The 27,401-nt window shown below is 47.6% G+C and overlaps 1 protein-coding gene across 1 annotated transcript in view; it reads left to right on the top strand.

The window, feature by feature from the left end:
* Positions 1 to 27,401, top strand: part of LOC118086837 (immunoglobulin superfamily member 21) — a 91,939-nt gene that overhangs the window by 31,161 nt on the left and 33,377 nt on the right. Inside the window, exon 3 of the mRNA XM_088670997.1 lies at positions 24,323 to 24,441. Coding sequence (XP_088527123.1) covers positions 24,323 to 24,441 — 119 coding nt within the window. The remainder of the gene's footprint in view (positions 1 to 24,322; positions 24,442 to 27,401) is intronic.

The following is a 27,401-nucleotide window of genomic DNA, read 5'->3' as shown; positions in this document are numbered from 1 at the left end:
AATAGGGAGCTCCTATTCAATTACGATGATGATGATGATGATGATGATGATTTTACTATTCATGTTTAAGAGTGTTGCCCCAACCACTCTGGGTGGCTCCCAACATATATAAAAACATAATAAAACATTAAACATTTAAAAACTTTCCTAAACAGGTCTGCCTTCAGATTGCTCGTAGGTCAGATAACACCATACCCTCCAACATTTCTCTGATGAAAATAGGGATGTCCTAAGGAAAAGGGGGACATTCCAGCATCAAATCAAAAACTGGGATGGCTTCTGTAAATCCGGGACTGTCCCTGGAAAATAGGGGCTCTTGGAGGGTCTTCACATGTAGTGAAGAAATAGACCCTGCTGACTACGCTGGATAAAATCTTCACATACAGATGAAGCATGCCTCTAAATACTACCGGTAGGTGCATGGAACAAACTGTTGTAAGAAAGAAAGAAAAACTGCTGCCTTTCCCTTATGGGGTATCTAAGAGCCTGTAGCTGGAGTCAGTCCTACCCTCCCAGGACAGGTGGGAAAAGGCAGGGAGCTGCGCGCTGTGAGGGCGGGGGCGCCAGAGCGATGTCTGCGCCTCAGCGCCAGGGCGCCCGACCTGCTTGAGACGGCCCTGCTGACACATAACACCACATATGTTAAGTAAAATAGAAACTTCACCACCCGACCCCACCCCCACTCATCTCCCCCCCTCCACCTCTTTCCCCCTTTTCTTCCTAATGTCTTGACAAATGAAACCGATTTGTAAAAAATGTTACATGGGGGGGGGGGGAATAAGAGAGAGAGAGACATCACACATACTTTTGTAAATCAAGAAAATCTTTAATAAAAATGCACAAATGAAAAAAACACGCTGTTAACGAAATCTCCGCAGATTCAGGAAGCAACAGTTTTCTGTTGACATGCCCTTGCATGATTTCCTTTTCTGACCTCAGTCCGAGGTGCAGAATTGCAGCAATTATGCCTCCCATTTCCATGTGCAACAGAACACTCCAACACAAAATACCTGAAGGGCTGTCATACGGACGACGGAGCAGGCTTGTTTTCTCCTGCTTCGGAGGGTAGGACTTGAACCAATGTATTCAAAGGACTAGAAAGTGGATTCTGACTAAACATTAGGAAGAACTTTCTGGCCCTAAGAGTTCTTTGACTATGGAAGGGACTCCCTCGGAAGGTGATGGACTCTCCTTCACTGGAAGTTTTTAAACAGAAGTCAGATGGCCATCTGTCCGGAAATCCTGCTTTGTGGGAGATTGGGCCAGATCAGGGGTCAGCAAATTTTTTCAGCAGGGGGCCGGTCCACTGTCCCTCAGACCTTGTGGGCGGCCGGACTATATTTTGAAAAAAAAATTAAACGAATTCCTATGCCCCACAAATAACCCACAAATAACCCAGAGATGCATTTTAAATAAAAGGACACATTCTACTCATGTAAAACCACCAGGCTGGCCCCACAAATAACCCATAGATGCATTTTAAATAAAAGGACACATTCTACTCATGTAAAAACATGCTGATTCCCAGACCGTCCGTGGGCCGGATTTAGAAGGCGATTGGGCCGCATCCGGCCCCCAGGCCTTAGTTTGGGGACCCCTGGGCTAAATTGCCCATGGGGTTGCCTTCCAACTCTATAACTTTTTGATCCCTGACTCAGAGCTCCTTCGGGGGAAATGCTTGTCCTTTCTTTAAGACGAAAGGGCCCCAAAGGAGAAGGGACTTGCCTTGTTTTGATCAGCGCAACTTCCTTCTTGGCAGATCTTTCCACACCCCTCCCAAGAAAAAAGAAAAAACACAAGAAGGGGAGAAAATTGCTTGTTCCCGTTCCTCTCTGCTGCTCACACATCTCCAAATCCGAGCCCTCTAAGCTGTCAACGGGGCCCTTATCTCCTCCAGAAGGGACTTCGCTCAGCTGCCTTCCTCTCCTCCCAGTGAACGTTGTAGAACTAACACAATTTGCAGGCAGAACCATTTTCTGCCGGCCCAGCGCTGAGCACTTAAAAGCCTCTGTAATTCTCAGCCAGCCTCGCTCAAATTGTCTGAATTACCGTGGTGTGGCGTTTGTTTGCAGTAAAAAGAGTGTTTTCAGATTTCACCTTTGGGGGGAAAAAATGAGAAAGGGGAGGAAAACAGCCCATTGTTTCCTTGAGGAGGTGGAAGAGGTGGAGGAATACGGATTTGTCTACAAGATGTAAAAGGAGGGCGTTTTCTGAATTGCTGGCATTGGGCGGTTGCTGTCAGGAAAACATACCTGTGTGTTTGTTGGCTCCTCTGGAACTTCCCATGGAAGCGTTTGCTTCCGAGTGGGTCAGAAGGATGGGAAAGCAAGAAGCTACAATAACCCTCCATTGTAGATTACCAGTTAATAGGGAAAGGGAGCCCTGACCAGTCACAGACGACTCTGGGGTTGCGGCGCTCATCTCGCTCTATAGGCCGAGGGAGCCAGCGCTTGTCTGCAGATAGCTTCCAGGTCATGTGGTCAGCATGACTAAGCCGCTTCTGGCGAACCAGAGCAGTGCACGGACGGAACGGTACCTATTTATCTCCTTGCACTTTGACGTGCTTTCGAACTGCTCGGTGGGCAGGAGCTGGGACCGAACAACGGGAGCTCACCCCGTTGCAGGGATTCGAACCACCAACCTTCTGATCGGCAAGCCCTAGGCTCTGTGGTTTAGACCACAGCGCCACCCGCGTCCCATTTAAGAAAAGCATAATAGCATATCCTACAAGTGTCCTGATTTTCCAGGAAAAGTCCCGGAATTACAGACGCCGTCCCAGTTTCTGATTTGAACCCAGAATATCCTGGTTTTCCTTTTTCCTCCTCTCCATGTCTCGGAGAACAATTTAAAGTCATGTGTGTGTGTTTGTGTGTGCTGTTTCTACTGGAAATAGAATTCCCATGCCAAATGAAGGAAATGGTAAAGTTGGCATACTTCCTATAATTTTGAAGGAAAAGGTCACCAATCCACATTTTTAAAAATAATAATAATTGCAGTGCTTCAGCTGCTTGCAGTTTTTTTTTTTTTTAGGAAACACATGGAGTATTTATTCCTTTATTGTAAATGGAGCCTTACACTGTCTACTCAGAGGTAAGTCCCACTGTATTCATTGGAGCTTACTCCCAGGTAACTGGGTAGACAGGGCCGGTGCTAGGGTTTTTTTGTACCCTAGGCGAGATCACCTTCTGCCCCCCCATTAATAAAAAATAAAAATAAAATAAAAAACAGCTGAGAGGCGTGGTGAGGCGGCCCCAGGCTCGCACTCCCCATGCGCCTCCGGAGCTTCACGCGGGGAGCGCAAGCCTGGGGCCCCCTCCACTGCGCCTGTCAGCTGTTGTTGAGCAGCTTCAGGCCGCTCTCTGGAGGCGCGCGCACGCCTCAGGATAGCTGCCTGAAGCCGCTCAACAGGTGACAGGCGCAGTGGAGGCGGCACCATCGGCGGCGGGCGGCGGGCAGGCTGGCCAGCACCCCCTCCATTTTAGCGCCCTAGGCAGCTGCCCAGTTCACCTAAATGGACGCGCCGGCCCTGTGGGTAGAAACTGCACAGACTTACACTGCAATCTGAAGTATTTTTTTACTCAGAACTCAGTGCCACTGAGTTCAATGGGATTTACTCTCCGGTATGTTCCTGATCATTCTCACAGTTTCCATTATTATTATTATTATTATTATTATTATTATTATTATTATTATCCCACCTTTTCCCCTGAAAGGGAATCAAGGCAGCTTACAACTAAAAAATATTTTCACTCCATTTATCTGTGGAAGCTGTTGTACACGATCCCTTCCCTCGCACATTTTTTTCTTTACAACAATCCTGTGAGGTAGGTACAGTGGACAGGTTGTCATTGGTTCAAGGTGACAGAAGTATGGAAGAAGATCTCTGCTGGATTAGACAAATGGCCCATCTAGTCCAGCATCCTTTTCTCACAATGACCAACCAGATGGCCATTATGGGATGCTGGCAATCAGGACCCGAATGCAAAAAGCACTCTCCCCAGTTGCAGTTTCCAGCAACTGGTGTTCAGAAGCATGAAGGCCTCTTGACCATTGAGGCAGAGTATAACCATTCTGGCAAGTAGCTATTGATAGACTCTATCCTCCCATGAATGTGTTCAATTCTCTTTTAAAGCCATCCAAGTTAGTTGCCATCACTGCCTCCTTAATAGATCATAGAATTGTAGAGTTGGAAGGGACCCTGAGGGTCATCCAGTCCAGCCCCCTGCAATGCAGGAATCTCAACGAAATCATCCGTGGCAGATGGCCGTCCAATCTCTGCTTTAAAACCTCCAGTCATGCAGAGGAGGGATGGTGAGTTCTGTAGTAGACAACGCATTGTGTGTGTGGGAATGTTCAGGAATGTGGATGAGGAAATATTATTAAATATATCCTCTCCCAGTTGTGTTAACAAGCTCCAAACTTAGCAGAGTAACATTCCCTTTCAATGCACGGTCGTGCTTAAACCTCTAGAATAAAGTATATTTCCTGGATTTCCCACTTTATCCCTCTTAAAAGAAAAGACATGACACAGTGCTCTTTTAAAAGTATAAAAAGAGTTTACTTACAAGCTTCTTGAGATACAGCACAACTCAAGAGGTAGACTAGCTTAGATAAAAGTAGTATACACATGTGAAGTTCACTTATATGAAGTGAGACTCCATTTCCTCTCTCTCTTGGCTGGAAGCCTAGAGAGAGTCTCCTCACTAAGATGTTGCTTGCTCGAAGTGTGTGGTCCAAGAGAGGCGAAATGGCTACTGCCCAGTGAATTTATCTGCCACCTTTCCCATCTCATTTGCATGTGTGGAGGAACAGGAAACTGACCTGGTCAGGTGTTCCTCCATGTGGACACTCTAGGGACTGTTGTGAGTTGACTGCACCTGTTTACATCCCACAGTGTGAAGAGGTACCTTTTATAATATCTCCTGAAGCTTCCAACACTTAGCTTAATTGCATGCCCATGACTTCTTATGAGAGAGGGAGAAAAACATTTCTCTCTCCACTTTCCCCAGGCCATGCATCATTTTATAAACTTCCAGCTTACTTTTGTTTTCTCTAAATTGAGAAGTTCCCAAAACTGCAGCCTTTCCACATAGGAGAGTTCCTCCATCTTAGGGTTGCCATGTTTCAAAAAGTGAAAATCTGGACACAAAAGTTATTGAGCTCTATATAGGTGGGTTTTTTGTGTTTGCTTTTTTGCCTTTTGTTTGTTGTGGCAAAATTACAAAGAAAATTGAAGCTTTTGAGCTGTTTTTAAGGAAAATCACCCAAAACGTCACTGCCGACATGGGTTGCCATATGCCGGATTTTCCCAGACATTTTGGCAATTTCCACCCGGACACTGCTTCCGGTTGCTGTATTCTGGCTATGTCCTGGAAATTCTGGACGTATGGCAACCCTACTCCATCTCCCCTTGATCATTTTGGCTGCCCCTTGCTGAAAATAATAATATATATTAATATATGAGGGTAAAGTGTGGATAAAATTGCATATACAGTGGTACCTCTACTTACGAATAACTCTACTTACGAATGGAGCTCCGTCATCTTGGGTGCAGTTTAGATAGGATTTTTTCTACTTACAAATTTTTAGATGGGGTTGCTTCAACTTACGATTTTTTTCTCTCAATGCATTCCTATGGGATTCGACTTACAATTTTTTTCGACTTGCAAATGTGTGTTCGGAATGCATTAAATTCGTAAGTAGAGGTACCACTGTATTGGTGAAAATATCTTACAAAGATACATTGTGTTGAGGGAGACTGCTTGTAAATATGTGTATATTAGGGAAAATACCCACAAGTTTCTAAATATATAAGATTGCAAACTGATAGAAACACAGGAAGCTGGTTCCCCTAGCTCAACATTGTCTACACTGATCAGCACTGGCTCTCCAGAGTTTTAGACAGGCAGCATCTTTAGCCCTACTTGGAGATTCTGGGGTTTGAACTTGGGACCTTCGGAATGGCAACAAGATGCTCCACCCTGAGCATGCCACCCCTAATGTGGAAATGGGGCTAGCTGAACTTACGGCTGGAAAAATGAGAAATCTGAATTGACAGGTCCATCCACCCTGACACAACACTGTGGAGCCAATTGAATTTGGCTGCTTGGTGGCGTTGGAGAGGGCAGGGCACCAGCGCTCAACTTCCTCCTTGTTGATCGCCACAGCTGTCTGAGAAATCTTTTGTTTCCCCTGCTTGCCTGCAAAACAACACTTGCTTGCTCGCCCTCTCCCCCTGCTTTCGTCTCGCATCATCTTCTCCTTGTTCCAGAGCATGACAGCTAAGCATGGAAGGGGAGAGAGAAGCAAACTCCCAGGGACAGCCATGACTTTTGCACTGATGCTGTCCAGTGCAGAGAAATGTCAGGACAGGGAGAGTGTGAAGCTGACACTGAGAGTGTGAATTGCAAGCAAACTCAGGCCTCGGAGAGGGAGCTGAGAGAAAAGAAATATAAATTTCTTCGCATTCTTTTGACTCCACATTACAGTTTATTGGGTGCCAAGGAACAGCCTCTGCAAGAAAAAATTAATCAATACATGCAGAATTTCAAGCAACGAGATGATAGCAGCATATAAAATTATGCATTGCAGAGAGAAAAAAACTTTTTCTCCTCTCATCATGCTGAGAGCTGAAGGACATAAGAAGAGCCTGCTGGATCAGGCCAGAGGCCCAACTAGTCCAGCATCCTGTTCTCGCAGTGGCCAACCAGAGGCCCCAAGGGAAAACCAACAAGCAGAACCTGAGTGGGAGATCCCTCTCCCCTCCTGTGGTTTCTAACAACTGGTACTCAGAAGCATTACTGTCTTCAACTGTGGAGCCAAAGCACAGCCATCAATAGCCTTCGAATCCTCTTTTAATGCCATCCAAGTTGGTGACCAACACTGAGTCCTATGGGAGCAAGTTCCATAGATTAGCTATGTGCTAAGAAGTATTTTAGAAGAACACTAGAACTTTGTGCCCTCCAACATTTCTCTGATGAAAATAGGGACGTCCTAAAGAAAACCTAAAGCATCCATGACAGATGGTCATCCAACCTCTGCTTTAAAACATTGATGGAAGGAGAGTCCACAACTTCCTGTGGGAGACCATTCCGCTGTCAAATAGCTCCTCCTGCCAGAAAGCTCTTCCTGATGGTCAGTCGGAATCTCCTTTCTTGTAACTTGAAGCCATTGGTTCGAGTCCTACCCTCCAGAGCAGGAGGAAACAAGCTTGTTCCATCTTCCATGTGATAACCCTTGAGATATCTGAAGTTGGCTATCAATGTTGCTCTCAGCCTCCTCTTTTGAAATTAAGCTAAACGCCTCTTTAACCTTTCCGACACATCAGAGTGGTGGAATGGACATCCTAGGGCTGAAGATGGGCTACATGTAAGAAGATAAGAGGCCTCTGGATCAGACCAAGGTGCTCCTTCATCCAGCATCCTGTTCTTACAGCGACCAACAAAATGCCTCTTCTGGAAAACCTGCAAGCAAGACCCAAATGTGGTCCTTTCCCAAGCTGTGATTACCAGCGACTTATGTGCCTAATCCTCTTTCAAAGTCACCCATGACTCTTACATTCTCCCAGTGTCCGTTTCAATACAGTTTTGCCCTCCTTTCCACCATCACGTCTATAACCGAGTCTCCATGCCAATATTTAGGTGGGGTGTCTGCCAACAGCATGCCTTTGCTTACTATATTTGGGTCAAACCGAGCAGATCATGCTCCCTCTGTTGACAGCGACCCTGAGATTCCTTCCAACCTTTCCAATGTGTGTTCGGTGAACCGGATGCGCTGGCAGAACATCTTGTGGAGAGAGGCATGCTTGTATCAATGAATCACCTTGATGGCATCATTCCCTTCTTCCCAATCCCCTGTCCTTGCAGGACCGCTGCCCCCCCCCTTCCCAGATCTACCTTGGTAACTGGATTCCTGCCTGTCAGCTAAGAAAATATTCATGCGTGCTTTATTTGGACTGCAGAATCATTGCTGCCGCCGCTGCTGCTGCTGCTGCTGTTAGAAGAGCCTGCAGGATCAGGCCAGTTGCTCATCTAGTCCAGTATCCTGTTCTCAAGGTGGCCGACCAGATGCCCTCTCCCCTTCTGTGGCTTCCAGCAACTGTGATTCAGAAGCATTGTTGCCTCTGACTGTGGAGACACAACACAGCCATCATGAATAGTAGCCATCAATAGCCCTCTCCTCCATGATTTTTTCTAATGCTCTTTTAAAGCCCATTGCGGCTTCATGTGGCAGAGTGTTCCACAGTTTAACCCTGCATTGTCTAATGAAATCCTTTCTTTTATCTTTCCTGAAGCTCTTAGCATTCAGCTTTTTTGGATGCTCATCAGTTCTAGCATTATGAGAGAGGGAGAACTTCTATCCACTTTCTCCATGCCTTGAAAACTTCTATCTGTTACCAGGAAATTGGGGGGGGGGGGTCACACACACACACACCCATGAGCCTTGCCTCTCCACACTACAAGACAAAGACAAAGGGCCTCCGCTGCATATTACCAAATGCAGCAATTCACTGATAAATGTATCTATGTACTGACTCAATGGGAAAACTTTAGAAATTCATAAGAAGTCACTTTGTTGTATCAATTTTCTCAGTTCCAATGGCATTTAGGACCCAGGGAAGTGATGTACCTGTATAAGGGGAGATGTTGGTGAGCCAGCCATAATCCCTGAGGTGTACAGATGTCCAGGGCCTTCCCAAGGAGTCATGACCGGTGATATCCTGCCCCAAGAGCGTCAGACAGATAACCATCTCAATCACAATGCCTACCCACCCCATAGTGGGATGAAGCCCCACAAGACAAAGGGGTGTATTTGACTTGACTCAGGGACCAGGGAACTGTAAAGGCTTTCCTTTGTACTAAAATAAAAAAATTCCTTCAGTAGCACCTTAAAGACCAACTAAGTTTTTATTTTGGTATGAGCTTTCGTGTGCATGCACACATCTTCAGATACACTTTTTTCAGTGTATCTGAAGAAGTGTGCATGCACATGAAAGCTCATACCAAAATAAAAACTTAGTTGGTCTTTAAGGTGCTACTGAAGGAATTTTTATATTTTACTTCGACCCAGACCAACACGGCTACCTTCCTTTGTACTGTGATGGAGTATATGAAAGACTGTATTTGAGTGACAGGGGCATGCCTGGAGAGACCACACCTTTTTCTGTGACATATCTATGATGTCTTGATGATACTTCTGGAAATGTATTATGGGAAACTTTGGGAAACTTTAAAATACTGATGTAATCATTGCTCAGAGCTTCTCTCTGCTTCTTCGGTGTGGTAGTTTGAAGTCTTGTTGCAACAATAGAAAAATAGCACTGATAATCATCATCAACATCAACAAATCATAATTTTTGTAACTGTATGCAGAACTCTACACTGGGTCAAACTTCAGGCAGGCACCCCGCCAATGGTTTAAGAGACCAGCCATAGAGTCCTAAGTCAGCCTCCAGATTGGCAGGAAAGTCTTCCCTAGCGAGAATGATATGCTTGGAGTGAACAGGCGGAGACAGGGCACTTAGTTCTGGTCAGTGCAGATGGTTTCCGTGCTGCAAGCGAAGGATCGCTGCTAAGCAGCTGCTGCTTTCCTTGGGGGTGAAAAATGGGCCGTGTTAGCAAACGGTCCTTTCTGATTCTGCTGGAACTGAACAAGTGGGTTGTCCTCTTTTAGAGATGGAAGGAGGGGCACCTCCGATTTAGTGAAAACTGGCTCTTTCCAAGGTTTATAGAGGATGCTAAGATACAGGGGTGCTGTGCTTAGCCTTATTCGCCTCATCTCCTGCCCCCCACCCCACCCCCTTTTAACTGTTGATGACTACCAGGGACGCCAGGTTCTGCCCCACTTTGTGGGTTCCTGGCATGGGCCTGTGACATCACATGGCAGGACCCCCCCCCATGGGACCTGTTGTAGCCTCCAGAAAGCCTGACAAGGCCCATCACATCTTCCAGAAGGCCTGATGGGGCCTGACACGGCTTCCGGAAGTCCTGCCGGGGCCCAGTTTCCAGCTTCCTCCCCCTTTAGAGACTCAGTGTTGCCCTTGTAGAACTCAGCAGGGAAGATGGGGACAAAACTAGATTGGGTTGTCAGTGGCTCTGGTTCCACCTTCTCTTGGGCTTCCTGCCTTCTACCCTGGCAGTGCCAGTGGGCACCAGCAGTCACTGAGGATGCTGTGCCCACAAAAAGATGTGATCACCCCATAGCTCAGTTAGCCCTGGCAGAATGAGCCAGAGAGGTTAAAAGCAACAAAAAGGGCTTTTATGGGTATGTCCGTAGCAAAAGGAAGAACAAGGAAACAGTGGGGTCACTTAGAGGAGAAGATGGTGAAATGCAAACAGGGGACAGAGAAAGGGCAGAACTCCTCAATGCCTTCTTTGCCTCAGTCTTCTCCAAAAAAGAAAACAATGCCCGACCTGAAGAATATGGAGCAGATGATTCAGCAGGGGAAACACAGCCCAGAACAAGTAAGGAGGTAGTACAAGAATACTTGGCTAGTTTAGATGTATTCAAGTCTCCAGGGCCAGATGAACTACATCCAAGAGTATTAAAAGAACTGGCAGAGGTGATTTCAGAACCACTGGCAATAATCTTTGATAATTCCTGGAGAACAGGCGAAGTTCCAGCAGACTGGAGGAGGGCAAATGTTGTCCCTATTTTCAAAAAGGGGGAAAGAGAGGACCCAAACAATTACAGCCCAGTAAGCCTGACATCAATACCAGGAAAGATTCTAGAGCAGATCATCAAGCAAACAGTCTGTGAGCACCTAGAAAGAAACTCTGTTATCACTAAAAGTCAGCATGGGTTTCTGAAAAATAAGTCATGTCAGACTAATCTGATCTCATTTTTTGACAAAATTACAAGCCTGTTAGATGAAGGGAACGCTGTGGATGTAGCCTATCTTGATTTCAGCAAGGCCTTTGACAAGGTGCCCCATGATATTCTTGTAAAGAAGCTGGTAAAATGCGGGCTAGACAATGCTACCATTCAGTGGATTTGTAACTGGCTGACTGACCGAACCCAAAGGGTGCTCATCAATGGCTCCTCCTCATCCTGGAGAGTAGTGACTAGTGGGGTGCCACAGGGTTCTGTCTTGGGCCCAGTCTTATTCAACATCTTTATCAATGACTTGGATGATGGGCTTGAGGGCATCCTGAGCAAGTTTGCAGATGACACCAAATTGGGAGCGATGGCTAATACCCAAGAGGACAGGATCACACTTCAAAATGACCTTAACAGATTAGACAACTGGGCCAAAGCAAACAAGATGAATTTTAACAAGGAGAAATGTAAGGTACTACACTTGGGCAAAAAAAAAAAAGCACAAATACAGGATGGGTGACACCTGGCTTGAGAGCAGTACATGTGAAAAGGATCTAGGAGTCTTGGTAGACCACAGACTTGACATGAGTCAGCAGTGTGATGCAGCAGCTAAAAAAAACAATGCAATTCTGGGCTGCATCAATAGGAGTATAGCATCTAGATCTAGGGAAGTAATAGTACCACTGTATTCTGCTCTGGTCAGACCTCACCTGGAGTACTGTGTCCAGTTCTGGGCACCACAGTTCAAGAAGGATACTGACAAGCTGGAACGTGTCCAGAAGAGGGCAACCAAAATGGTCAAAGGCCTGGAAACGATGCCTTATGAGGAACGGCTTAGGGAGCTGGGTATGTTTAGCCTGGAGAAGAGAAGGTTAAGGGGTGATATGATAGCCATGTTCAAATATATGAAAGGATGTCATATGGAGGAAGGAGAAGGATTGTTTTCTGCTGCTCTAGAGAAGCGGACACGGAGCAATGGATTAAAACTTCAAGAAAGATGATTCCACCTAAACATTAGGAAGAACTTCCTGACAGTAAGAGCTGTTCGGCAGTGGAATTTGCTACCAAGGAGTGTGGTGGAGTCTCCTTCTTTGGAGGTCTTTAAGCAGAGGCTTGACAGCCATATGTCAAGAATGCTTTGATGGTGTTTCCTGCTTGGCAGGGGGTTGGACTGGATGGCCCTCGTGGTCTCTTCCAATTCTATGATTCTATGATTCTATGAGTTTCTCTGGCACTTTTAAAGTCAGCCTCGATATTCATCTATATGATACTTAATGCAAATTTGTGTCTTGGGTTTGTGTTCAGAGACTTTTGAAGACCCCCAAACACCCTGAGCTTAGGAAATCTCAGGAGAGTGATCAGAGAATTCTCTAACATATAGAAGGTTATAGAATTTCCCCCAGTCACATACTACAGCCTGTTTTCCTCCACCTCAAACTCCCAGATGTCCATTAAAAAACCCTTTTAAAATTTGGGACATAGGAAGTTGCCTTATACCAAGTCAGAATCTCCTTTCTTGTAACTGGAAGCCATTGGTTTGAGTCCTGCCCTCCAGAGCAGAAGACAAGCTTGCTCACTCTTTCATGTGACAGCCCTTTAGAGCAGAGCTTTCCAAACTGTGTGTCGTGACATGTTAGTGTGTCGGCTACAATGTGCAGGTGTGTCACACGAACATTCCCTGTGCTCCTCCAGGGGCTGGAATGGGTTAGTTTAACCTCTGGTTTGCTAGTAAAAGTGAATTACTGTGTCATGAAACGATGCATATCTAAAGTGTGCTAGCAACTTGAAAGGTTCAGAACGCTCTGCTTTAGATATTTGAAGATGACTATCTGGCGCTGTGGGTTAAACCACAGAGTCTAGTGTTTGCCAATCAGAAGGTCGGCGGTTCGAATCCCTGCAAGGGGTGAGCTCCTGTTGCTCGGTCCCAGCTCCTGCCCACCTAGCAGTTCGAAAGCACATCAAAGTGCAAGTAGATAAATAGGGACCGCTCCAGCGGGAAGGTAAACGGCGTTTCCATGCACTGCTCTGGTTCGCCAGAAGCAGCTTTGCCATGCTGGCCACATGACCCGGAAGCTGTTTGCGGACAAACGCTGGCTCCCTTGGCCTATAGAGTGAGATGAGTGCCACAACCCGAGAGTCGGACACGACTGGACCTGTTTGTCAGGGGCCCCTTTACCTTTTTATCTAAGCTCCTTATTTCCAGGCTAAACCTATCCAACTCCTTCCACAGTTCCAGACCCTTGATCATCTTGGTCGCCCTCCTCTGCACACATTCCAGCTTGCTAGAGTCCAGAGTGCATGCCCAACTGCAGATCATACCTAGAACCTTCTCCTGTAATGCAGGTGCTCTATCACTTGAGCTACAGTCCTTCCTACTTCCAGGTGCAGTGAAGAGATGAAATGGAGAAGAGAAGGCTGCCTTTTTTGGTCTTCATTGGATCCCAATGTCTTCCTCCATAGGATGCTCCTAGGACAAGGTTTTCTAAGAATCAGTTTTCCAAAAACACAACAACGGCCAGATGGTCTCTTAGCAAGGACCTGGAAGTTCTGTCCAACTACAGTTGGACTGAGAGCCCTTGTTGCTTGAGTGCCAGGAGCTCACCCATAAGTGTTCTAATAGGATCTAAGCAGGCAGATTCCTCAAGACAGGGCTGGGGATCTGAATGTGGCCTTCCAAACCTGTCCATCTGGTCTTCTCCTCTGGACACTTCATATCCTCCCTGAGTCTTTCTGTGTTGCTGGAATATGTCCTTGAACTTGGATGATGCTTCTTGCATCCCTGGATGGAGCATTAGAGCGGATAGAGTGGGATGTTCAGAAGTAGCATTTCCATCCATTGTCGCTGGCCCCCCACCAATAATAATAATAATAATAATAATAATAATAATAATAATAATAATAATAATTTATTTATACCCCGCCCATCTGGCCGGGTCTCCCCAGCCACTCTGGGCGGCTTCCAACAAAACAATAAAACACAATAATCTATTAAACATTAAAAGCCTCCCTGAACAGGGCTGCCTTCAGATGTCTTCTAAAAGTCTGGTAGTTGTTTTCCTTTTTGACATCTGTTGGGAGGGCGTTCCACAGGGCAGGCGCCACCACCGAGAAGGCCTTCTGCCTAGTGCCCTGCAACTTGGCTTCTCGTAACGAGGGAACTGCCAGAAGGCCCTCGGTGCTGGACCTCAGTGTCCGGGCATTTCCTCTGGCATGTGGCCATTAAGTTATTGTAGTAGATGAGGTTTGTGAGCATACAGAGAAGTGCACACAAAAAAGAGGCGGTATTAGGCGAATTCCCTGTGAGGTCACCTGTAGGCATCACAGGACTCTAATTACACTCCTTCCCATGGATCTTTCCATCTTATCCCCCTTCCCCCTTCACTGTTCATCCTTTCCCCTTTTCACCTGTTTCTAAGAAATAGTGTATAACTTCCTCTCTTCGTTTTTGAGTGCTCAGGTAATTAAGGGCAGGAACAGATGGCAACAGCTTTAACAGGAAAATGGCGTGCCCATTAAAATAAGCTACCGGTTGACAGTTCCCTTTAAGGGTGCGGGGGTGGGAGGAGGGTGCTAATTTGAACAAACTGCTGGTGAAAAGTCCTTCCTGGCTGATCTCAAGACATCAAGAGCTACGCAGGCACCAGCTTGTCCTGTGTGCAATACACCCTCCCTGGTTCAGTAATTAAATTAAATCATTGTCTTTCTATCACATTGAAGTGGTTGAATTGAAAACCAAGGGCTGGAGATGGATTGCTCATTATTGAATATTATTGTAGAACCGCTGTAATGTCGTGATCTGAGTGCTGGACTAGGACCTGGGAGAGACTTGGGTTCGAATCTCTCACTCAGCCGTGAAGCTCACCAGGTTACCTTGCGGCAGCTGAACCTGATTTTCTAGATCTGTTTCAATCAGGGTGTGAGGCCCAGTTTTGGCACCGAAACTGCTTTGGTTGTCCTGTGTGCTGACCTCTGTTGAGAGGGAGAGAGGGGGGATGTGTCCCTGTTAAGACTCCTCAATTGCTCCGCAGCTTTCAGTACCGTTGACCATTGTATCATTCTGACCGAATTAGGAGTGCGAGTGGCAACATGTTGTGGTGGTTCTGGTCCTACTTGGATGGACTTTTTAGAGGGTGATGTTTGGAGAGTGTTCTACCGGCCCTGTGGATCCTACAGTATGGGGTTCCTCAGAGTTCAGTTTTATCCCCTATGCTTTTTAACATCTTCATGAAACCACTGAGTGGGGTTATCCAGAGTTTTTGGAGTACATTGTCAGCAATATGTTGATGACACACAGCTCTACTTCTCTTTTACATCTGCCAGTGTGGCATTGGATGTGTTGGACTGCGTTGCCTTGCCTTGATAATGGACTGGATGAGAGACAACAAGCTCAATCCAGATAAGGCTGAGGCACTCCCCAAGGATTGTTCACCTGGTGGCACCTTCATTATACACCTTTAGGCACCAGGAAAAAGCTTTCCTCTTCAACCAGGTCTTTAACTCACATCCTATATCCTTTTAAACATGTTTGTGGAGGGGGGTTGGGGGGATCACTGGTTATTTTTCTTGATTTTATTACAGATTTTGTGTTTTTATCTTGTGTTTTTTACAACGTGAGCTACCCAGAGATCAACCAATGAAGGGTGGCATACAAATTTAATAATAAAATACCCATTGCAGGGCTGCTGTTAGGAGACACACGGAGAGCCCAACGTAACTGGGACATTGTTTCTTTCCCCTGTGTGCCATCTCTCATGCAAGTGGCAGCAACACTCTCTTAAACCGCCAGGTTTCTTTTACTGGGAGGAGAGGAAGTGCAGTTCAGCCATCCAAGAGGAAGCTTTAAACTGGAAATTGTTTTGCGGTGGTTGAAGTCTCCCCAACCCAATTTTGGATTTATGGACACACGATGTAGTCTCCCCCTCCCTCCCCCTCTCTTTCTCTCCCCCTGCCTTTCCTTGGCATGCTGTGTTGATAACGTATGCTCCCGGATCTCATTAAGCACACTCAACTCAGCTTACCCGCAAAACTCCCAGCCCAAGTTGCAGCGAGAGAAAAATCCATTCCCCCCTCGGTGCCATTGAGATAAACTATGCTTGGCTCACCGCTAACGAAACGTCGGCAGAATAAACGTAGCTCTGGGCAGGGTTCCTTTGCCATGGCTGTGTTTTCCCTTTTAAGGTGTAGATGTTGCTCTATAAACAAATCAAGTCCACACAAAAAAGGAAATCAAAGCTCCAGAGAACTATTAGGAGAAAAAGGAGAGAGGAGTGCAACGTTTGCAAACTTCTTTCTTCACCCTAAGGCCCAGATTCCTACTCTGAGGGAGGGAGAGGGAGAGGGAGAGAGAGGGGGGGTTGTTAGGCCAGCGTGGGACAATGGCCAAAGGCATTCCCAATCTCATTTGTTTATTACATTTATATCCCACTTTCTCCATACCCTGAAAGTATCCCGATTTTCCAGGGGCAGTCCCGGAAATACAGAAGCCATCCCGGTTTCTGATTTGATCCCGGAATGTCCTGGTTTTCCTTTTTCCTCCCCTGCACATCTCGGAAAACAATTAAAAGTGAGGTGTGTGTAAATTGAGACTTAGCCTGTCTACTCACAAGTAAGTCCCACTGTATTCAATGAAGCTTGCTCCCAAGTAACGGAGTAGAGACTGTGCAGCCTTACGCTACAATCCGAAGCATTTACCCTCAGAGCCAAGTCCCACTGTCTAGTGTAAGAAACCAGAGGGAACGGCAACAAAAAGTTGCAGAATGAAGTGCTTCTGTGTGGTTGTTGGTGGAAGGCAGAGATCCCCCTTTACAAGCCAAGTTCCTGCAGGAAAGCCACTGAGAAAGAAGCACCCGTGACCCACAGGATCGGTGATTAGCCAAACTATGAAACTCGCCCGTAGGAGGCAGTGATGGCCCTCAATCTAAAGGGCTTTAAAAATAATTAGACGAATTCATGAAGGAGGAGAGGGCTATTGATGGCTACTAGCCAGGATTGCTATGCTGTTACCTCCACAGTTGGAGGCAGCAATGCTTCTGAATACCAGTTGCTGGAAGCCACAAAAGGGGAGAGGGCTCTTGTGCTCACGTTCTGCTTGTGGGGTTTCCCACAGGCATCTGGTTAGCCACTGTGAGAACAGGATGATAGATAAGATGGATCATTGGCCTGATCCAGCAGCCTCTTATGCACCCATTCAGGCCCTGCAATCATAATCTAAGGTCTTTCTTTGTGTGCCTCCTCCGCGAAAGGTGCGGAGCCTGGCAACATGAGAACAGGCCTTTTTTGTGGTGGCCCCCCATTTGTGGAATGCACTCCCCAGGGAGGCTTGCCTAGCTCCTTTGTTGCATATCTTGCGGTGTCAGGCAAAAACAATCCTCTTCTCTCTGGCCTTGGGCCAATTAAACAATCTATGGCTTTTTAAATGCGCCTGGTATGTTTATTTGACTGTTACATTACGGATAGCTCAGTTGGTTAGAGGATGGTGCGGCTAACGACCAAGTTCAAAGGTTCGATCCCTGTATGAGACAGCTGCATATTATTGTATTGCAGGGGGTTGGACTAGATGATCCTCAGCCTCACTTCCAACCCTACAGTTCTATGATTGTGTTATGTGTTTTGTGTTTTTATGCTGTAAACTGCCCTGGGATCTTTGGAAAAGGGCAGTATATGAATTTAATAAATGGCAATGCATAATTATTAGTATGGGCCCCCTTTGGCCTGATCCAGCCCCACTGGGCTCTCCTGATGTTCTTCTGCAATGAAAGCCATTGCAGCAATGCATGGTGGCAACTCGCTCCCCTCGGGAGAGATGAGGTTGCCTTGAAATGGAGGAACAGAGTTGAGCAGAACCCCCTTGATGCACAGCCGGCAGGAACCTGTCCTCCATCCCAACGGGTCACTGGAACTCTGCCACCGATGCAACGAGGTGTTAATAATGAACTGTGCAGCGCAGCTAATTATAACAACATTAACTCGGGAGTGCCATAATTGCCAGCCAAGAGCTCCTTCGCTTCGGAGATTGGGGCGTGTTGCCTGTTTGTTTGTTTTTAGCAGGATGTGACCCTGCGTGTCATTTCCATCCTCCGCGATGAGGGTCTTTACCCCTCCCTCCCCTCCCCCTCCCCAAATTGCCAACCTTTCCAGCATGTTGAATCCGAGCGGCTCATCTTGTCCAATCTGCGTTTCTTATTCAACCGTCCTTTGATCTCCCCCATCTCTGGATGTGTTCATCCCACGGAATGATTTTATGATTGCATCCGTCTTGGAAGCCGAGAGGAGAAGGGGATGGGGTGGTGGTAGTGGTGGTTGGAAGCTCTTAATGGCTTTTTAAAGGCTTTGGGCCGGGGGGGGGGGAGAGTTCAACACCCACTAAATGGAGCAATAAAGCCTTCTCGGCTCTGCAGCGAGACATGCTCCGATTCCGGCAAACGGGCTCCCCTCTCCCTGCCTTCCTTCCCCCAGAATCTCATCTCCGCCTTCATCTGGTGGATTAATTGGCCACGGCCAGAGATGCCTGGATCAACCCAACATATTTAAATCAGATACAGTGGCTGATTTGCATCCCATGGAGCTGGGAGCAGGGACCGAAAAAAACGCCAGCTGTTTTGAAAACCTCACAGGCCTTGCCAAAGAGAAGGGGAAGGGGAAAACAGGAGTGGCATTGTAGCTGCAAAAGGCTTGAGATTCATGAGGGTACACCAGCTTGCCTGGTGTGGCTGTTGAATGAGGTGCTGTGATGTCACGAAATGTGCTTGCAGACGAAATGTGCTTGCCTGACGTCAAATGCACTTACTTTTTCAATGCATTCTTCCATAAAGCATTGATCCCCCCCCCACACACACACATGCATCTTTTCTGTAACGTACATAGAATCATAGAATCATAGTGTTCCGATTTTTCCAGCCACTTTGGGAGAATTGGCTTGGGCCAATTTGCTGTGAAAAGCAGACGGAACGAAATTCTCAGTCTGACTCTAGCCCATCCTCAGCCGTGGCTCAAATTCAAAGGAGTAACTTTCAAAGTAGCTTAAGTAACACACACCATCCGCAGCTCTGATTTTGCAAGGCTAACTAAGAGTGGGGGGGGGGGGTGCAGGACGAGGCTGTCTAGCGACGGGTGTCGCTTTGATCTGACAACTTATTGAGATCAGACTTCCAAAGGGAGAAAGAGAGAAAGGCTGCAGCTCAGTAGGAAAGCATACGATTTGCATGAAGAACACTTGAAATTTCAATCACTGGTAGTGCCTCTTCAGCGAAAGACTTATGGGGGGATGAGGACAACCCCCCCCCCACTTTGCCTTGGGTCTTCAGATGTTGTTGGAATTCAACCCCCATCATCCGCAACCAGTTTAAGCAATCATACAGGGATGGCGGCAGTCGCAACTCAATAATAGCTAGGGCACCGAAGCTGGAAGGATAGACAATTTCAGATGTCCGGGAGCTGACAAGGAGAACAGGTCATTCACAGATCAGCGAAAGACAGTGAAACACTGGCTAACTTATAGTTTGTTTCTTTATTAAGGAAGCAGAACAGAGAACACACTGAGATGTCTAAGGGTTGCTCCTGTCTAGATGAAGCAGTTGCCCGGACTGGCTTGTAGCTCCCCCTTCACTCCCTACCCCTCTATGTCAAGCCCCTCCCTCTGCCTACAGCAAGCCCCAAGGGACCCTCTCTGTTTCTGCCTGGCTTTCTGCTCGGTAACATGCAATAGGTGCCTTTTTCTGGGAGTGAGGGGGGCTTGCAGGCTGTCAGCAGAGAAGCTGTTGGCATAGCTGCCAAGTTCCGGCCTGAGAAATAAGGGACTGGACCGGAAGTAGCAGACCGGAAGTAGCGCTGTCGCCATTTTGGAACTGGGCGGAGCATGCTCAGAAGCTACTTTACTTTTGATGCTGCTCTGCCCTGTTCCAAAATGGCCGCCGCACCAGAAGTCGCGCTGCAGCCATTTTGGAACTGGGCAAAGCAGCATCAAAAGTCGCTTCTGAGCATGCTCCGCCCAGTTCCAAAATGACCGTCGCGCCAGAATAAACCGGAAAAAAACAAAAAAAATCCGTTTTTTTGACTGGGAACAGCTGGAAAAACGGGGGTTTCCCGGGGAATGCGGGAGACTTGGCAGCTATGGCTGTTGGTGTGGCTTTGTGGTGGAGGTTCCAAGTCTGATTCCTGTCTCTGCCCTGAGCTGGGGCACCAGCCTGTTTCCTCCTCTTCATCATCCTCCAAGCTCCCTGCCTCCCCTCCTTTGGGGTGTGATCAGTTTCCCACCACCGGGAGCCAGGATCCAAATACTCCCCCTCTCTGCTTTCCCAGGGAGGATCTTGGTCAGGCGGCTTCCACCATTCCTTCTCATCCAACCAGTCCCTGACATCAGACTAGATGGACTTTGGTCATTTGGCTTAGTTTGAGGTCGACTCTTCAGGAAGGGCAAAGCTCCCCTGACCTGACTCAAAGCCCATGGGGGAACCTGTGACCTTCCAAACATTCAGCCTCAGCCAGCATCATCAATGGTGGTGGTGGAGGAGGAGAGTTGTAGATGAAGAACATCAAGGGTTAGAGGGCACAGCTTCCCCATCCCTGAATTAAATAAAAACAGACTTTTGAGGGGGGCAGAAGAGGCAAGTGGTGGTCTGGTTCAGGGATGGGGAGCCTGTGGCCTTCCAGATGCAGCTGGACTCCTGACCTCCATCAGTCACTTGGGGATGATGGGAGTCAGAATCTAGCAGCTTCCACAAGGCCACAGTTCTCCATCCCTGCATTGAAAGAAGGCAGAGCTAAGATGGTGCAACTGGAGGCAGTAAAGCCAAGAGAGTCTAGTTCTGGTATGGGGGTGTTGTGGCCTTCCAAATGTTACTGGAGCCCAACTCCCATCAGACCCAGCCAACATGGAGAAAGATCAGGGATGGTGGAAGCTGAAGTCCAGCAACATCTAAATATCTGCAGGTTCTCAATCTCCGCATTAAAATAAGACAAGTGTTATGATGGAAGCTGCTAGGGGCAATGAGAGCAAGTGATGGTCTCGTTCAGGGATAAGGAACCTGTGGCTCCCTAAGTGTCACTGGACTCCGACACTCACCAGCCTCAACCAGCATGGTCATGATGGGAATTGTGGTCCAATAACATTTGAGAGGGCACAGGTTCCCCAGCCCATTTTTAAAAGTCTGAGGTCTCCAGTGCCAAAGCTGGCCTGTTCACAAAGGCCTGGTGGACAAATGGAATGGGAGTGGGGAGGGAGGGAGAAGTATTGAATCTTGAGCTCCAAAACTTTTCAGCTGAAACTCTGTCCCCCCACAAATGCTAGGTGGTTGGTTGTTGTTGGTTGGTCCTGCTGTGGTGTCTGCATCTGTCTCCATCCCTGGCCCACCAGTGGCCTTGGTTCCTCCACCTCTTCCCCCTGTGCCTCTTCTCCCCTCCTTCCAATAACACAATTACTTACCCTTCTGAAGCGCTGTCAGTGTTGGTAAACTCCAGCTGCTAAACTGCATTACACAGATCTCTCCTTAAAACCTTCTGCAGTTTATTAATAGTTTATTGATCCCTGAGCCCCATCGCCAGTGGAAAAAAGAAGCCTCGTTCCAGCCCCCCCTGACATCTCTCTCTCTCTCCCCCTCCCTCAGTTATCTGAATACTGACTACTAACCAGACAGCCAATCGATGGTACTCAATTCCCAGGGAAAAAAATGTTCTCCTGCCTACTTAATCCACTTTAGCAAGGAGGCAGCTCTGTGGGGAGGCAAGAATAATGTCAAGTGAAGGCCAGTGGAATTCATGGCTCAAGTTTTCAGAGGTGGCCCACACGGGGGGGGGGAGAATGGAATGGCATCTCCTCTTGGGGAACCCAAAAATACTTATGAACGTACGGCCCAGTGTGCATCAGCTGTAAAAATTAAAAAAAAAGTTCAATCCCACGCTAGGGATTGTTAGAAAAGGATCTGCGAATGAAACTACCAATTTCATTAATGGCATTTACAAATCTATGGTGTGACCCCCGTTGGGAATATTATGTCCAGCTCTGGGTGCCTCACCTCAAAAAGGATATAGCAGAGTTGGGGGTTGGGGGTTGGAAAAGGGTATCCAAAATGATCAGGGGGGGTGGTGGAGGAAAGGTCATAGCATTTGGGACTTTTTAGTTCAGAAAAAAAAAGGTCAGTAAGAGGGGGTGTGATAGATAAATTCATAGAGGAGAGGGCTATTGATGGCTACTAGCCACAATGGCTATGCTCTTCCTCTACAGCTGGAGGCAGCCATGCTCCTGAATCCCAGTTGCTGGAAAGCGCAGGAGGTGGGGGGGGGAGCTCTTGTGCTTGAATCTGCCTAAGGGCTTCCCAGAATGGGCATCTGGTTGGTGTGAGAGCTGGATGTTGGACTAAATGGGCCATTGGCCTGATCCAGCAGGCTCTTCTCAAGTTCTTATGAAGAGTTCTGGAGATCTGATCAAAGGCCCATCTAGCCCAACATCGTGTTTTCATGCCAACTGTGGTGTACAGTGTAAAAACACTATGGTTAAGACCTTAGAAGGTGGTGGACTCTCCTTCATTGTCTACACCAGTGTTTCTCAACCAGTGTGCCTCCAGATGTTTTGGGACTACAACTCCCATCATCCCTAGCTAGCAAGACCAGTGGTCAGGAATGATGGGAGTTGTAGTCCCAAAACATCTGGAGGCACACTGGTTGAGAAACACTGGTCTACACCGACTGGCATCAGCCCTCCGGAACTTCAATCAGGAGACATTCCCAGTCCTACCTAAGGACTGGACCTGGGGGACCTTCTGCATGCAACACAGATGCTCCACTCCACCCGGGGCCACATCCCTTCATTATCAAGGTACCGGTGCTCAGTTTTCAAGCTCTCCACCCTGGCCAACACTTTCTCCCTCCTCCTCCTCCATTCTCTCTCTCAGTTCTGCCCAAGATCTTTCTGGTCTCCTTAGCCCTCTCTCACCCTGTGCCAAGAAAGCCACCGGTTCCCTCTTCTTGTGAGGTTGTAATTGGAGTTCTGCATTTGCCCTCCCGAAACCTCGGCCTCCCCAGTGTGCCAGCATCCTTTGATTAACTCATAATATCGGGGGCCCACCAGAAGCCCGATCCCATCAATCTGTCTTTTTCCAACCAAGGAGCCCTTCATGATTGCTGTCCGTGGAGGCTCGTTCTTTAGCTCCCGTTCCAAATTGGACTCTGCGACAAGGTAGGGACACTTTGATTTTCTGTTGCTCTCCCCCTGATGGCCGTCTCTGCCCCCCCCCACTACTTCTTCCCCTCCCCTCTCTTCAGACCCGTTTTTAATTTAAAGTTATGTCACATGATGAATTTAATACTGGAGCAGAGAAGTGTCAGGCGCCAGAGCATCGAGGTGAAGAGAGATCAATGATTCTCTCAGCTTAACCCCTGCTCCCAACTTCCACAGAGAATTCTCTTGCATTCAAGAGTTTGCCCTAATTTCTTGCTCTCTCTTCTGTTTGCATTCAGAAGCCTGCAAGAGAGAGTTTTTTCCCTCTGTCTCTCTCTTTTGCAAATGTTACTTGGCAAAACAGTTGCAGGCGGAGGTGGAGATGAAGAAGGGCCATGGGGGAAGAAAAGGATGTGTCTCGGTGGGGAAAAACTTTTGTGTTGCATTGCAGAAGGTCCCAGGTTCAATCCACAACAACATTTCCCTGCAGGGCTGGGAATATCTCTTGCCTGAAATCCTGGAGAACTGCTGCCAGTCTGTGTAGATAACAGCAAACTGTTGGCTGGAGTGGAGAGCTTGAAAATTGTGCACTGATACCTTGACAATGAAGACAATCCAGCCACCTGCCCACCCCGGGAATCATCCAATCCACTTTCTGGCTTACTGGAATCACAATATCAAGAGCACAGCTGGGGGAGGGGAGGAGGCAAGAGCATCTCTTGTGTTCACGTCCTAAGACATTATGCTGTAGAATTAGCCACTGCTTTACTGGGGCTGTGCATTGGTGAGAAGTCAGAAATATGCAGCTTCAGATCACTCCCAGTCAAGTCAGATTGGTCCAGTGTTTTCTGTGACTGTCTCAGTGAGTGTGGCATCAGGCTAGAAGGCAGGATGCAAAAAATGGACAAGACCTTCCTGACTAAGTGTGCATCTTCCCAGGAGAAGCTAGACCTAAGCCACATCTCTCCTTCCTGCCTGACATCTCACCATACAGGATTAGTACCTCTGCTCAACAGCCGTTGAGGGGAGGCATTGATCCTGCAGGATGTGGATGCCCCTTTGCAATCAACTCCTCCTGCTTAGCAACTGCTCCCTTGTGCTCACAGAAGCAACTCGTGAAGGAGCAGCAACCAGCACCCCTAACCTTTAAGAGGAATTTTGATAATTTAAATACCCCTTAAAAAAACCAAAAACCCAGCCCTGCACCCAAGTTGTTTTGGGGGTGGATCTGGGGTAGGGCTGGCAGAGGGTCTCCTCCGGGGACCACAGGACAGATCGGAAGGTCTGTACATAGCCCTATAATTTGCACTGTTTCTTCACTCCTTTGTCCTTCCTTCTTCTTTGTAATTCCAGGCTCCCTGAAGTCCGTATCTCAGACAATGGCCCCTATGAGTGCCACGTGGGGATTTACGACAGAGCAACGCGTGAGAAAGTGGTGCTAGCATCTGGAAACATCTTCCTCAATGTGATGTGTAAGTGCTGAACCCTCTTCTTAACAACTCACTAGACACACTATTTATAGGATCGTAGAACTGTAGAGTTGAGAGGGTTATCTCGTCCGCCATGCAGGAATCACAGCTTAAGCATCCACAACAGATGTTCACCCAACATCTGCTTAAAAACCTCCAAGGAAGGAGAGCCCACCACCTTCCAAGGGAGTCCACCCCACTGTTGAACAACCCCTACCCTCCTAAAGCTCTTCCAAACATTTAGTTGTAGTCTCCTTTCTTGTCATTTGGATCTACTGGTTTGGGTCCCACCCTCTGGAGCAGGAGAAAACAAGCTTGCTCCATCCTCCATGGACTAGCCCTTCAGATGCTTAAACATGGCTCTCCTATTACTTCTCCTTTGTCTCAGGCAGAATAGAGCCATGCTATTACTTCCCTTGATCTGGACATGAGACTTCTGTTGATTCAGACAAGAATTGCATTTGCTGTTTAGTTTAGTTTCTGCTGCTGCTGAATCACACTGTTGACTTGTGTCCAGCTTGTGGTCGACGAAGAACCTGTAGATCCTTTTCACATGCACCGCTGTCAAGCCAGGGGCTTCCCCCATCCTACGTCTGTGCATCTGACTATTCCTGCCTAAGCACAGAACCTTATGTTTATCCCTACTGAAATCCATTTTGTTAGTTTTGGCCCGGCTCTCAAATCTCTTAAGGTCACCTTCCAGCTTGTCAATACCTTCCTTGAACCATGGCATGGCCAGAACAGGACTCCAGGCAGGACAGAGTGGTGCGATGACTTCCCTTGATCTTGCAACTACATGCAGCTATATATGAAATGGCAATGCCTTCCTACAGGCACAGGGTTAACCTCCCTGTTAATGTTGCCAGTGTGCTGTGCCACGGGTCCAAACGCCTGTTTAAAAATAAACATAAGTTCGCCGCAGAAGCACACACCACAATACAAACACCAGCTGTCCCTTGCAGCCCTGATCCAGACCTTGGTACCACAGGGAGGCTGCCGGATGGCAATGGAGTTGTCAGCAGGTTCTGTTGTCTGTAGCCAAGAGGCCGAGCCTCCATCTTTGTCGCTTGCTCCGAGTGTGTGTGTGTGTTTGTTTGTGTGTGTGTGTGTGTGTGTGCTATTTCAGGGAGGGGTAGGACGGGTGGGTGAGTGAGATCTGTGCCAAGGAGCAGCATGGAACAGATGTTGCGATTTATATTTACTGAGCGTGGCTCCGTTTGCAGCGGAGGAACCCGGAGTTGACAAATGAGCTTCTCTGTCGTTGGGGGGGGGGAGGAAGGCTGCGCTCAGCACCAGCTGCTACCACGTTTCGTGCAGTTGCCTGTCTGTTGAAATCTTCTCAGGCCTGGAACGGTGCAGCAGGCATGTCCTACCGCCTCTCCCCCTCCCTCCCCTCTCTTCGAATCAGCAACCCTTATAACGAGGAACATTAAAAAGGAAAAGAAAAAGTCCTACGTGAAGATCAGTCAAGGACGAAAGACCTGGAAATAAGGAACATAAGCAGAGCCCTGTAGGATCAGGCAAAAGACCTATCTAATTGGGTATCTTGTTTCTTGCAGTAGCTATGAAACCCATGGGCCAGGCAGGAGAACAACAGCCCTCCCTCCCCACTCCGTTAAACATAAGAACAAGGTGCCCCCTTATCCAACATCCTGTTTCCGCAGCAGCCAATCAGATGCTTGTGGAAAGCCCAAAATTGAGACCTGAAGGGCTGTTCCATGGTCATGGGGATGGGATCTGTGGTCTGGGGCCTTACTAGATTGAATGGAACCTTTTCTCATGACACAAGAACTCATGGCCATCCAATCAAGCTGAATATGGAAAGATTCAGGAGAGATAAAAGGAAGGACTTACTCACCTAGTGGATTCACCTAGTTCAGCTGTGGAACTCACTCCCGTGGGAGGCAGTGATGGCCACCAACCAAGGTGGCTTTAAAAGAGGATTAGATGAATTAATGGAGAAGAAGAGGGCTATCGATGGCTACTAGCCACAGCGGCTGTGCTCTGCTTCCACAGTTGAAGGCAGCAATGCTTCTGAACACCAGTTGCTGGAGACCACAAGGGAGGAGATTGCTGTTGTGCTTGAATCTTGCATGTATTCTCACTGGGGCATCTGGTTGGCCACTGTGATAACAGGACGCTGGACTAGATGGGCCATTGACCTGATCCATCCAGCTCTTCTTATGTTCTTTTTTATGTTTATTTATGCGTTTTTGATTTTAAAGTTTCTTCTTATGTTCTTAAGTCCCATGTTTATGAGCCTCCCCTTCGGAGAGGGATGTGTAGGGGAAGTGGGGGGTTTGGGAGGAGGAGGAGGAGGAGGAGGAGAGGACTAGCTCGTAGATTGTATGTAATTGCAGTGATGTGGGATGCCTCCCAAGCCCTGGGCTTTCAAATGTGAAATCAGCTTCTGAAGGAGCGTTTTCTCTCGAGCGGATGACCCTTCCGTTTCTCGAGGTCTTTAAGAAAAGCCCAGTGCAGTGCGCAGTGGTATCCATGGCGACCAGCCGCCGGGCTAAACACTCTTTCTCTTCCATTCCCCCCCAACCTAACCCTTCTGTTGTTCTCTTCTTTCCGTTGTAGTAATTATATCTCTGGTCAGAGTCTTCTGACAGTTACTTAATAGCTGGGAAAACATCACTCCTTCATTGGTCTGTAATATTTAATGGTGGCTATGCCTCAGGCCTCAGATCTCTCATGGGCATACTTAAGGAAATGGCTGTGAATATAGTGCCCCCCCATCTAGATCCAGAGAGGAGCACCTCCACCCCACCCCAAGGCAAGCACCTCAGAAATTTCAAGAGTTTCAGGACCACGGAGAGCTCAGAGTGAGCCAGTTGCTCTGACTGGGAATGAACTGAGCTCTTTGGAGAAAAAGGTGGGATATGCATGCAATATGGCTAGACAGACAGACAGACAGACAGATATAGATTAACTTTCAGATGGCATTCAGAAGCACTCCT

Source organism: Zootoca vivipara, chromosome 6 (genome assembly GCF_965207765.1).
Source record: "Zootoca vivipara chromosome 6, rZooViv2.hap1.1, whole genome shotgun sequence".
Classification (NCBI taxonomy): domain Eukaryota; kingdom Metazoa; phylum Chordata; class Lepidosauria; order Squamata; family Lacertidae; genus Zootoca; species Zootoca vivipara.
The sequence above is the reverse complement of the archived record's forward strand: the minus strand, read 5'-3'. Positions and strand labels throughout refer to the sequence as shown.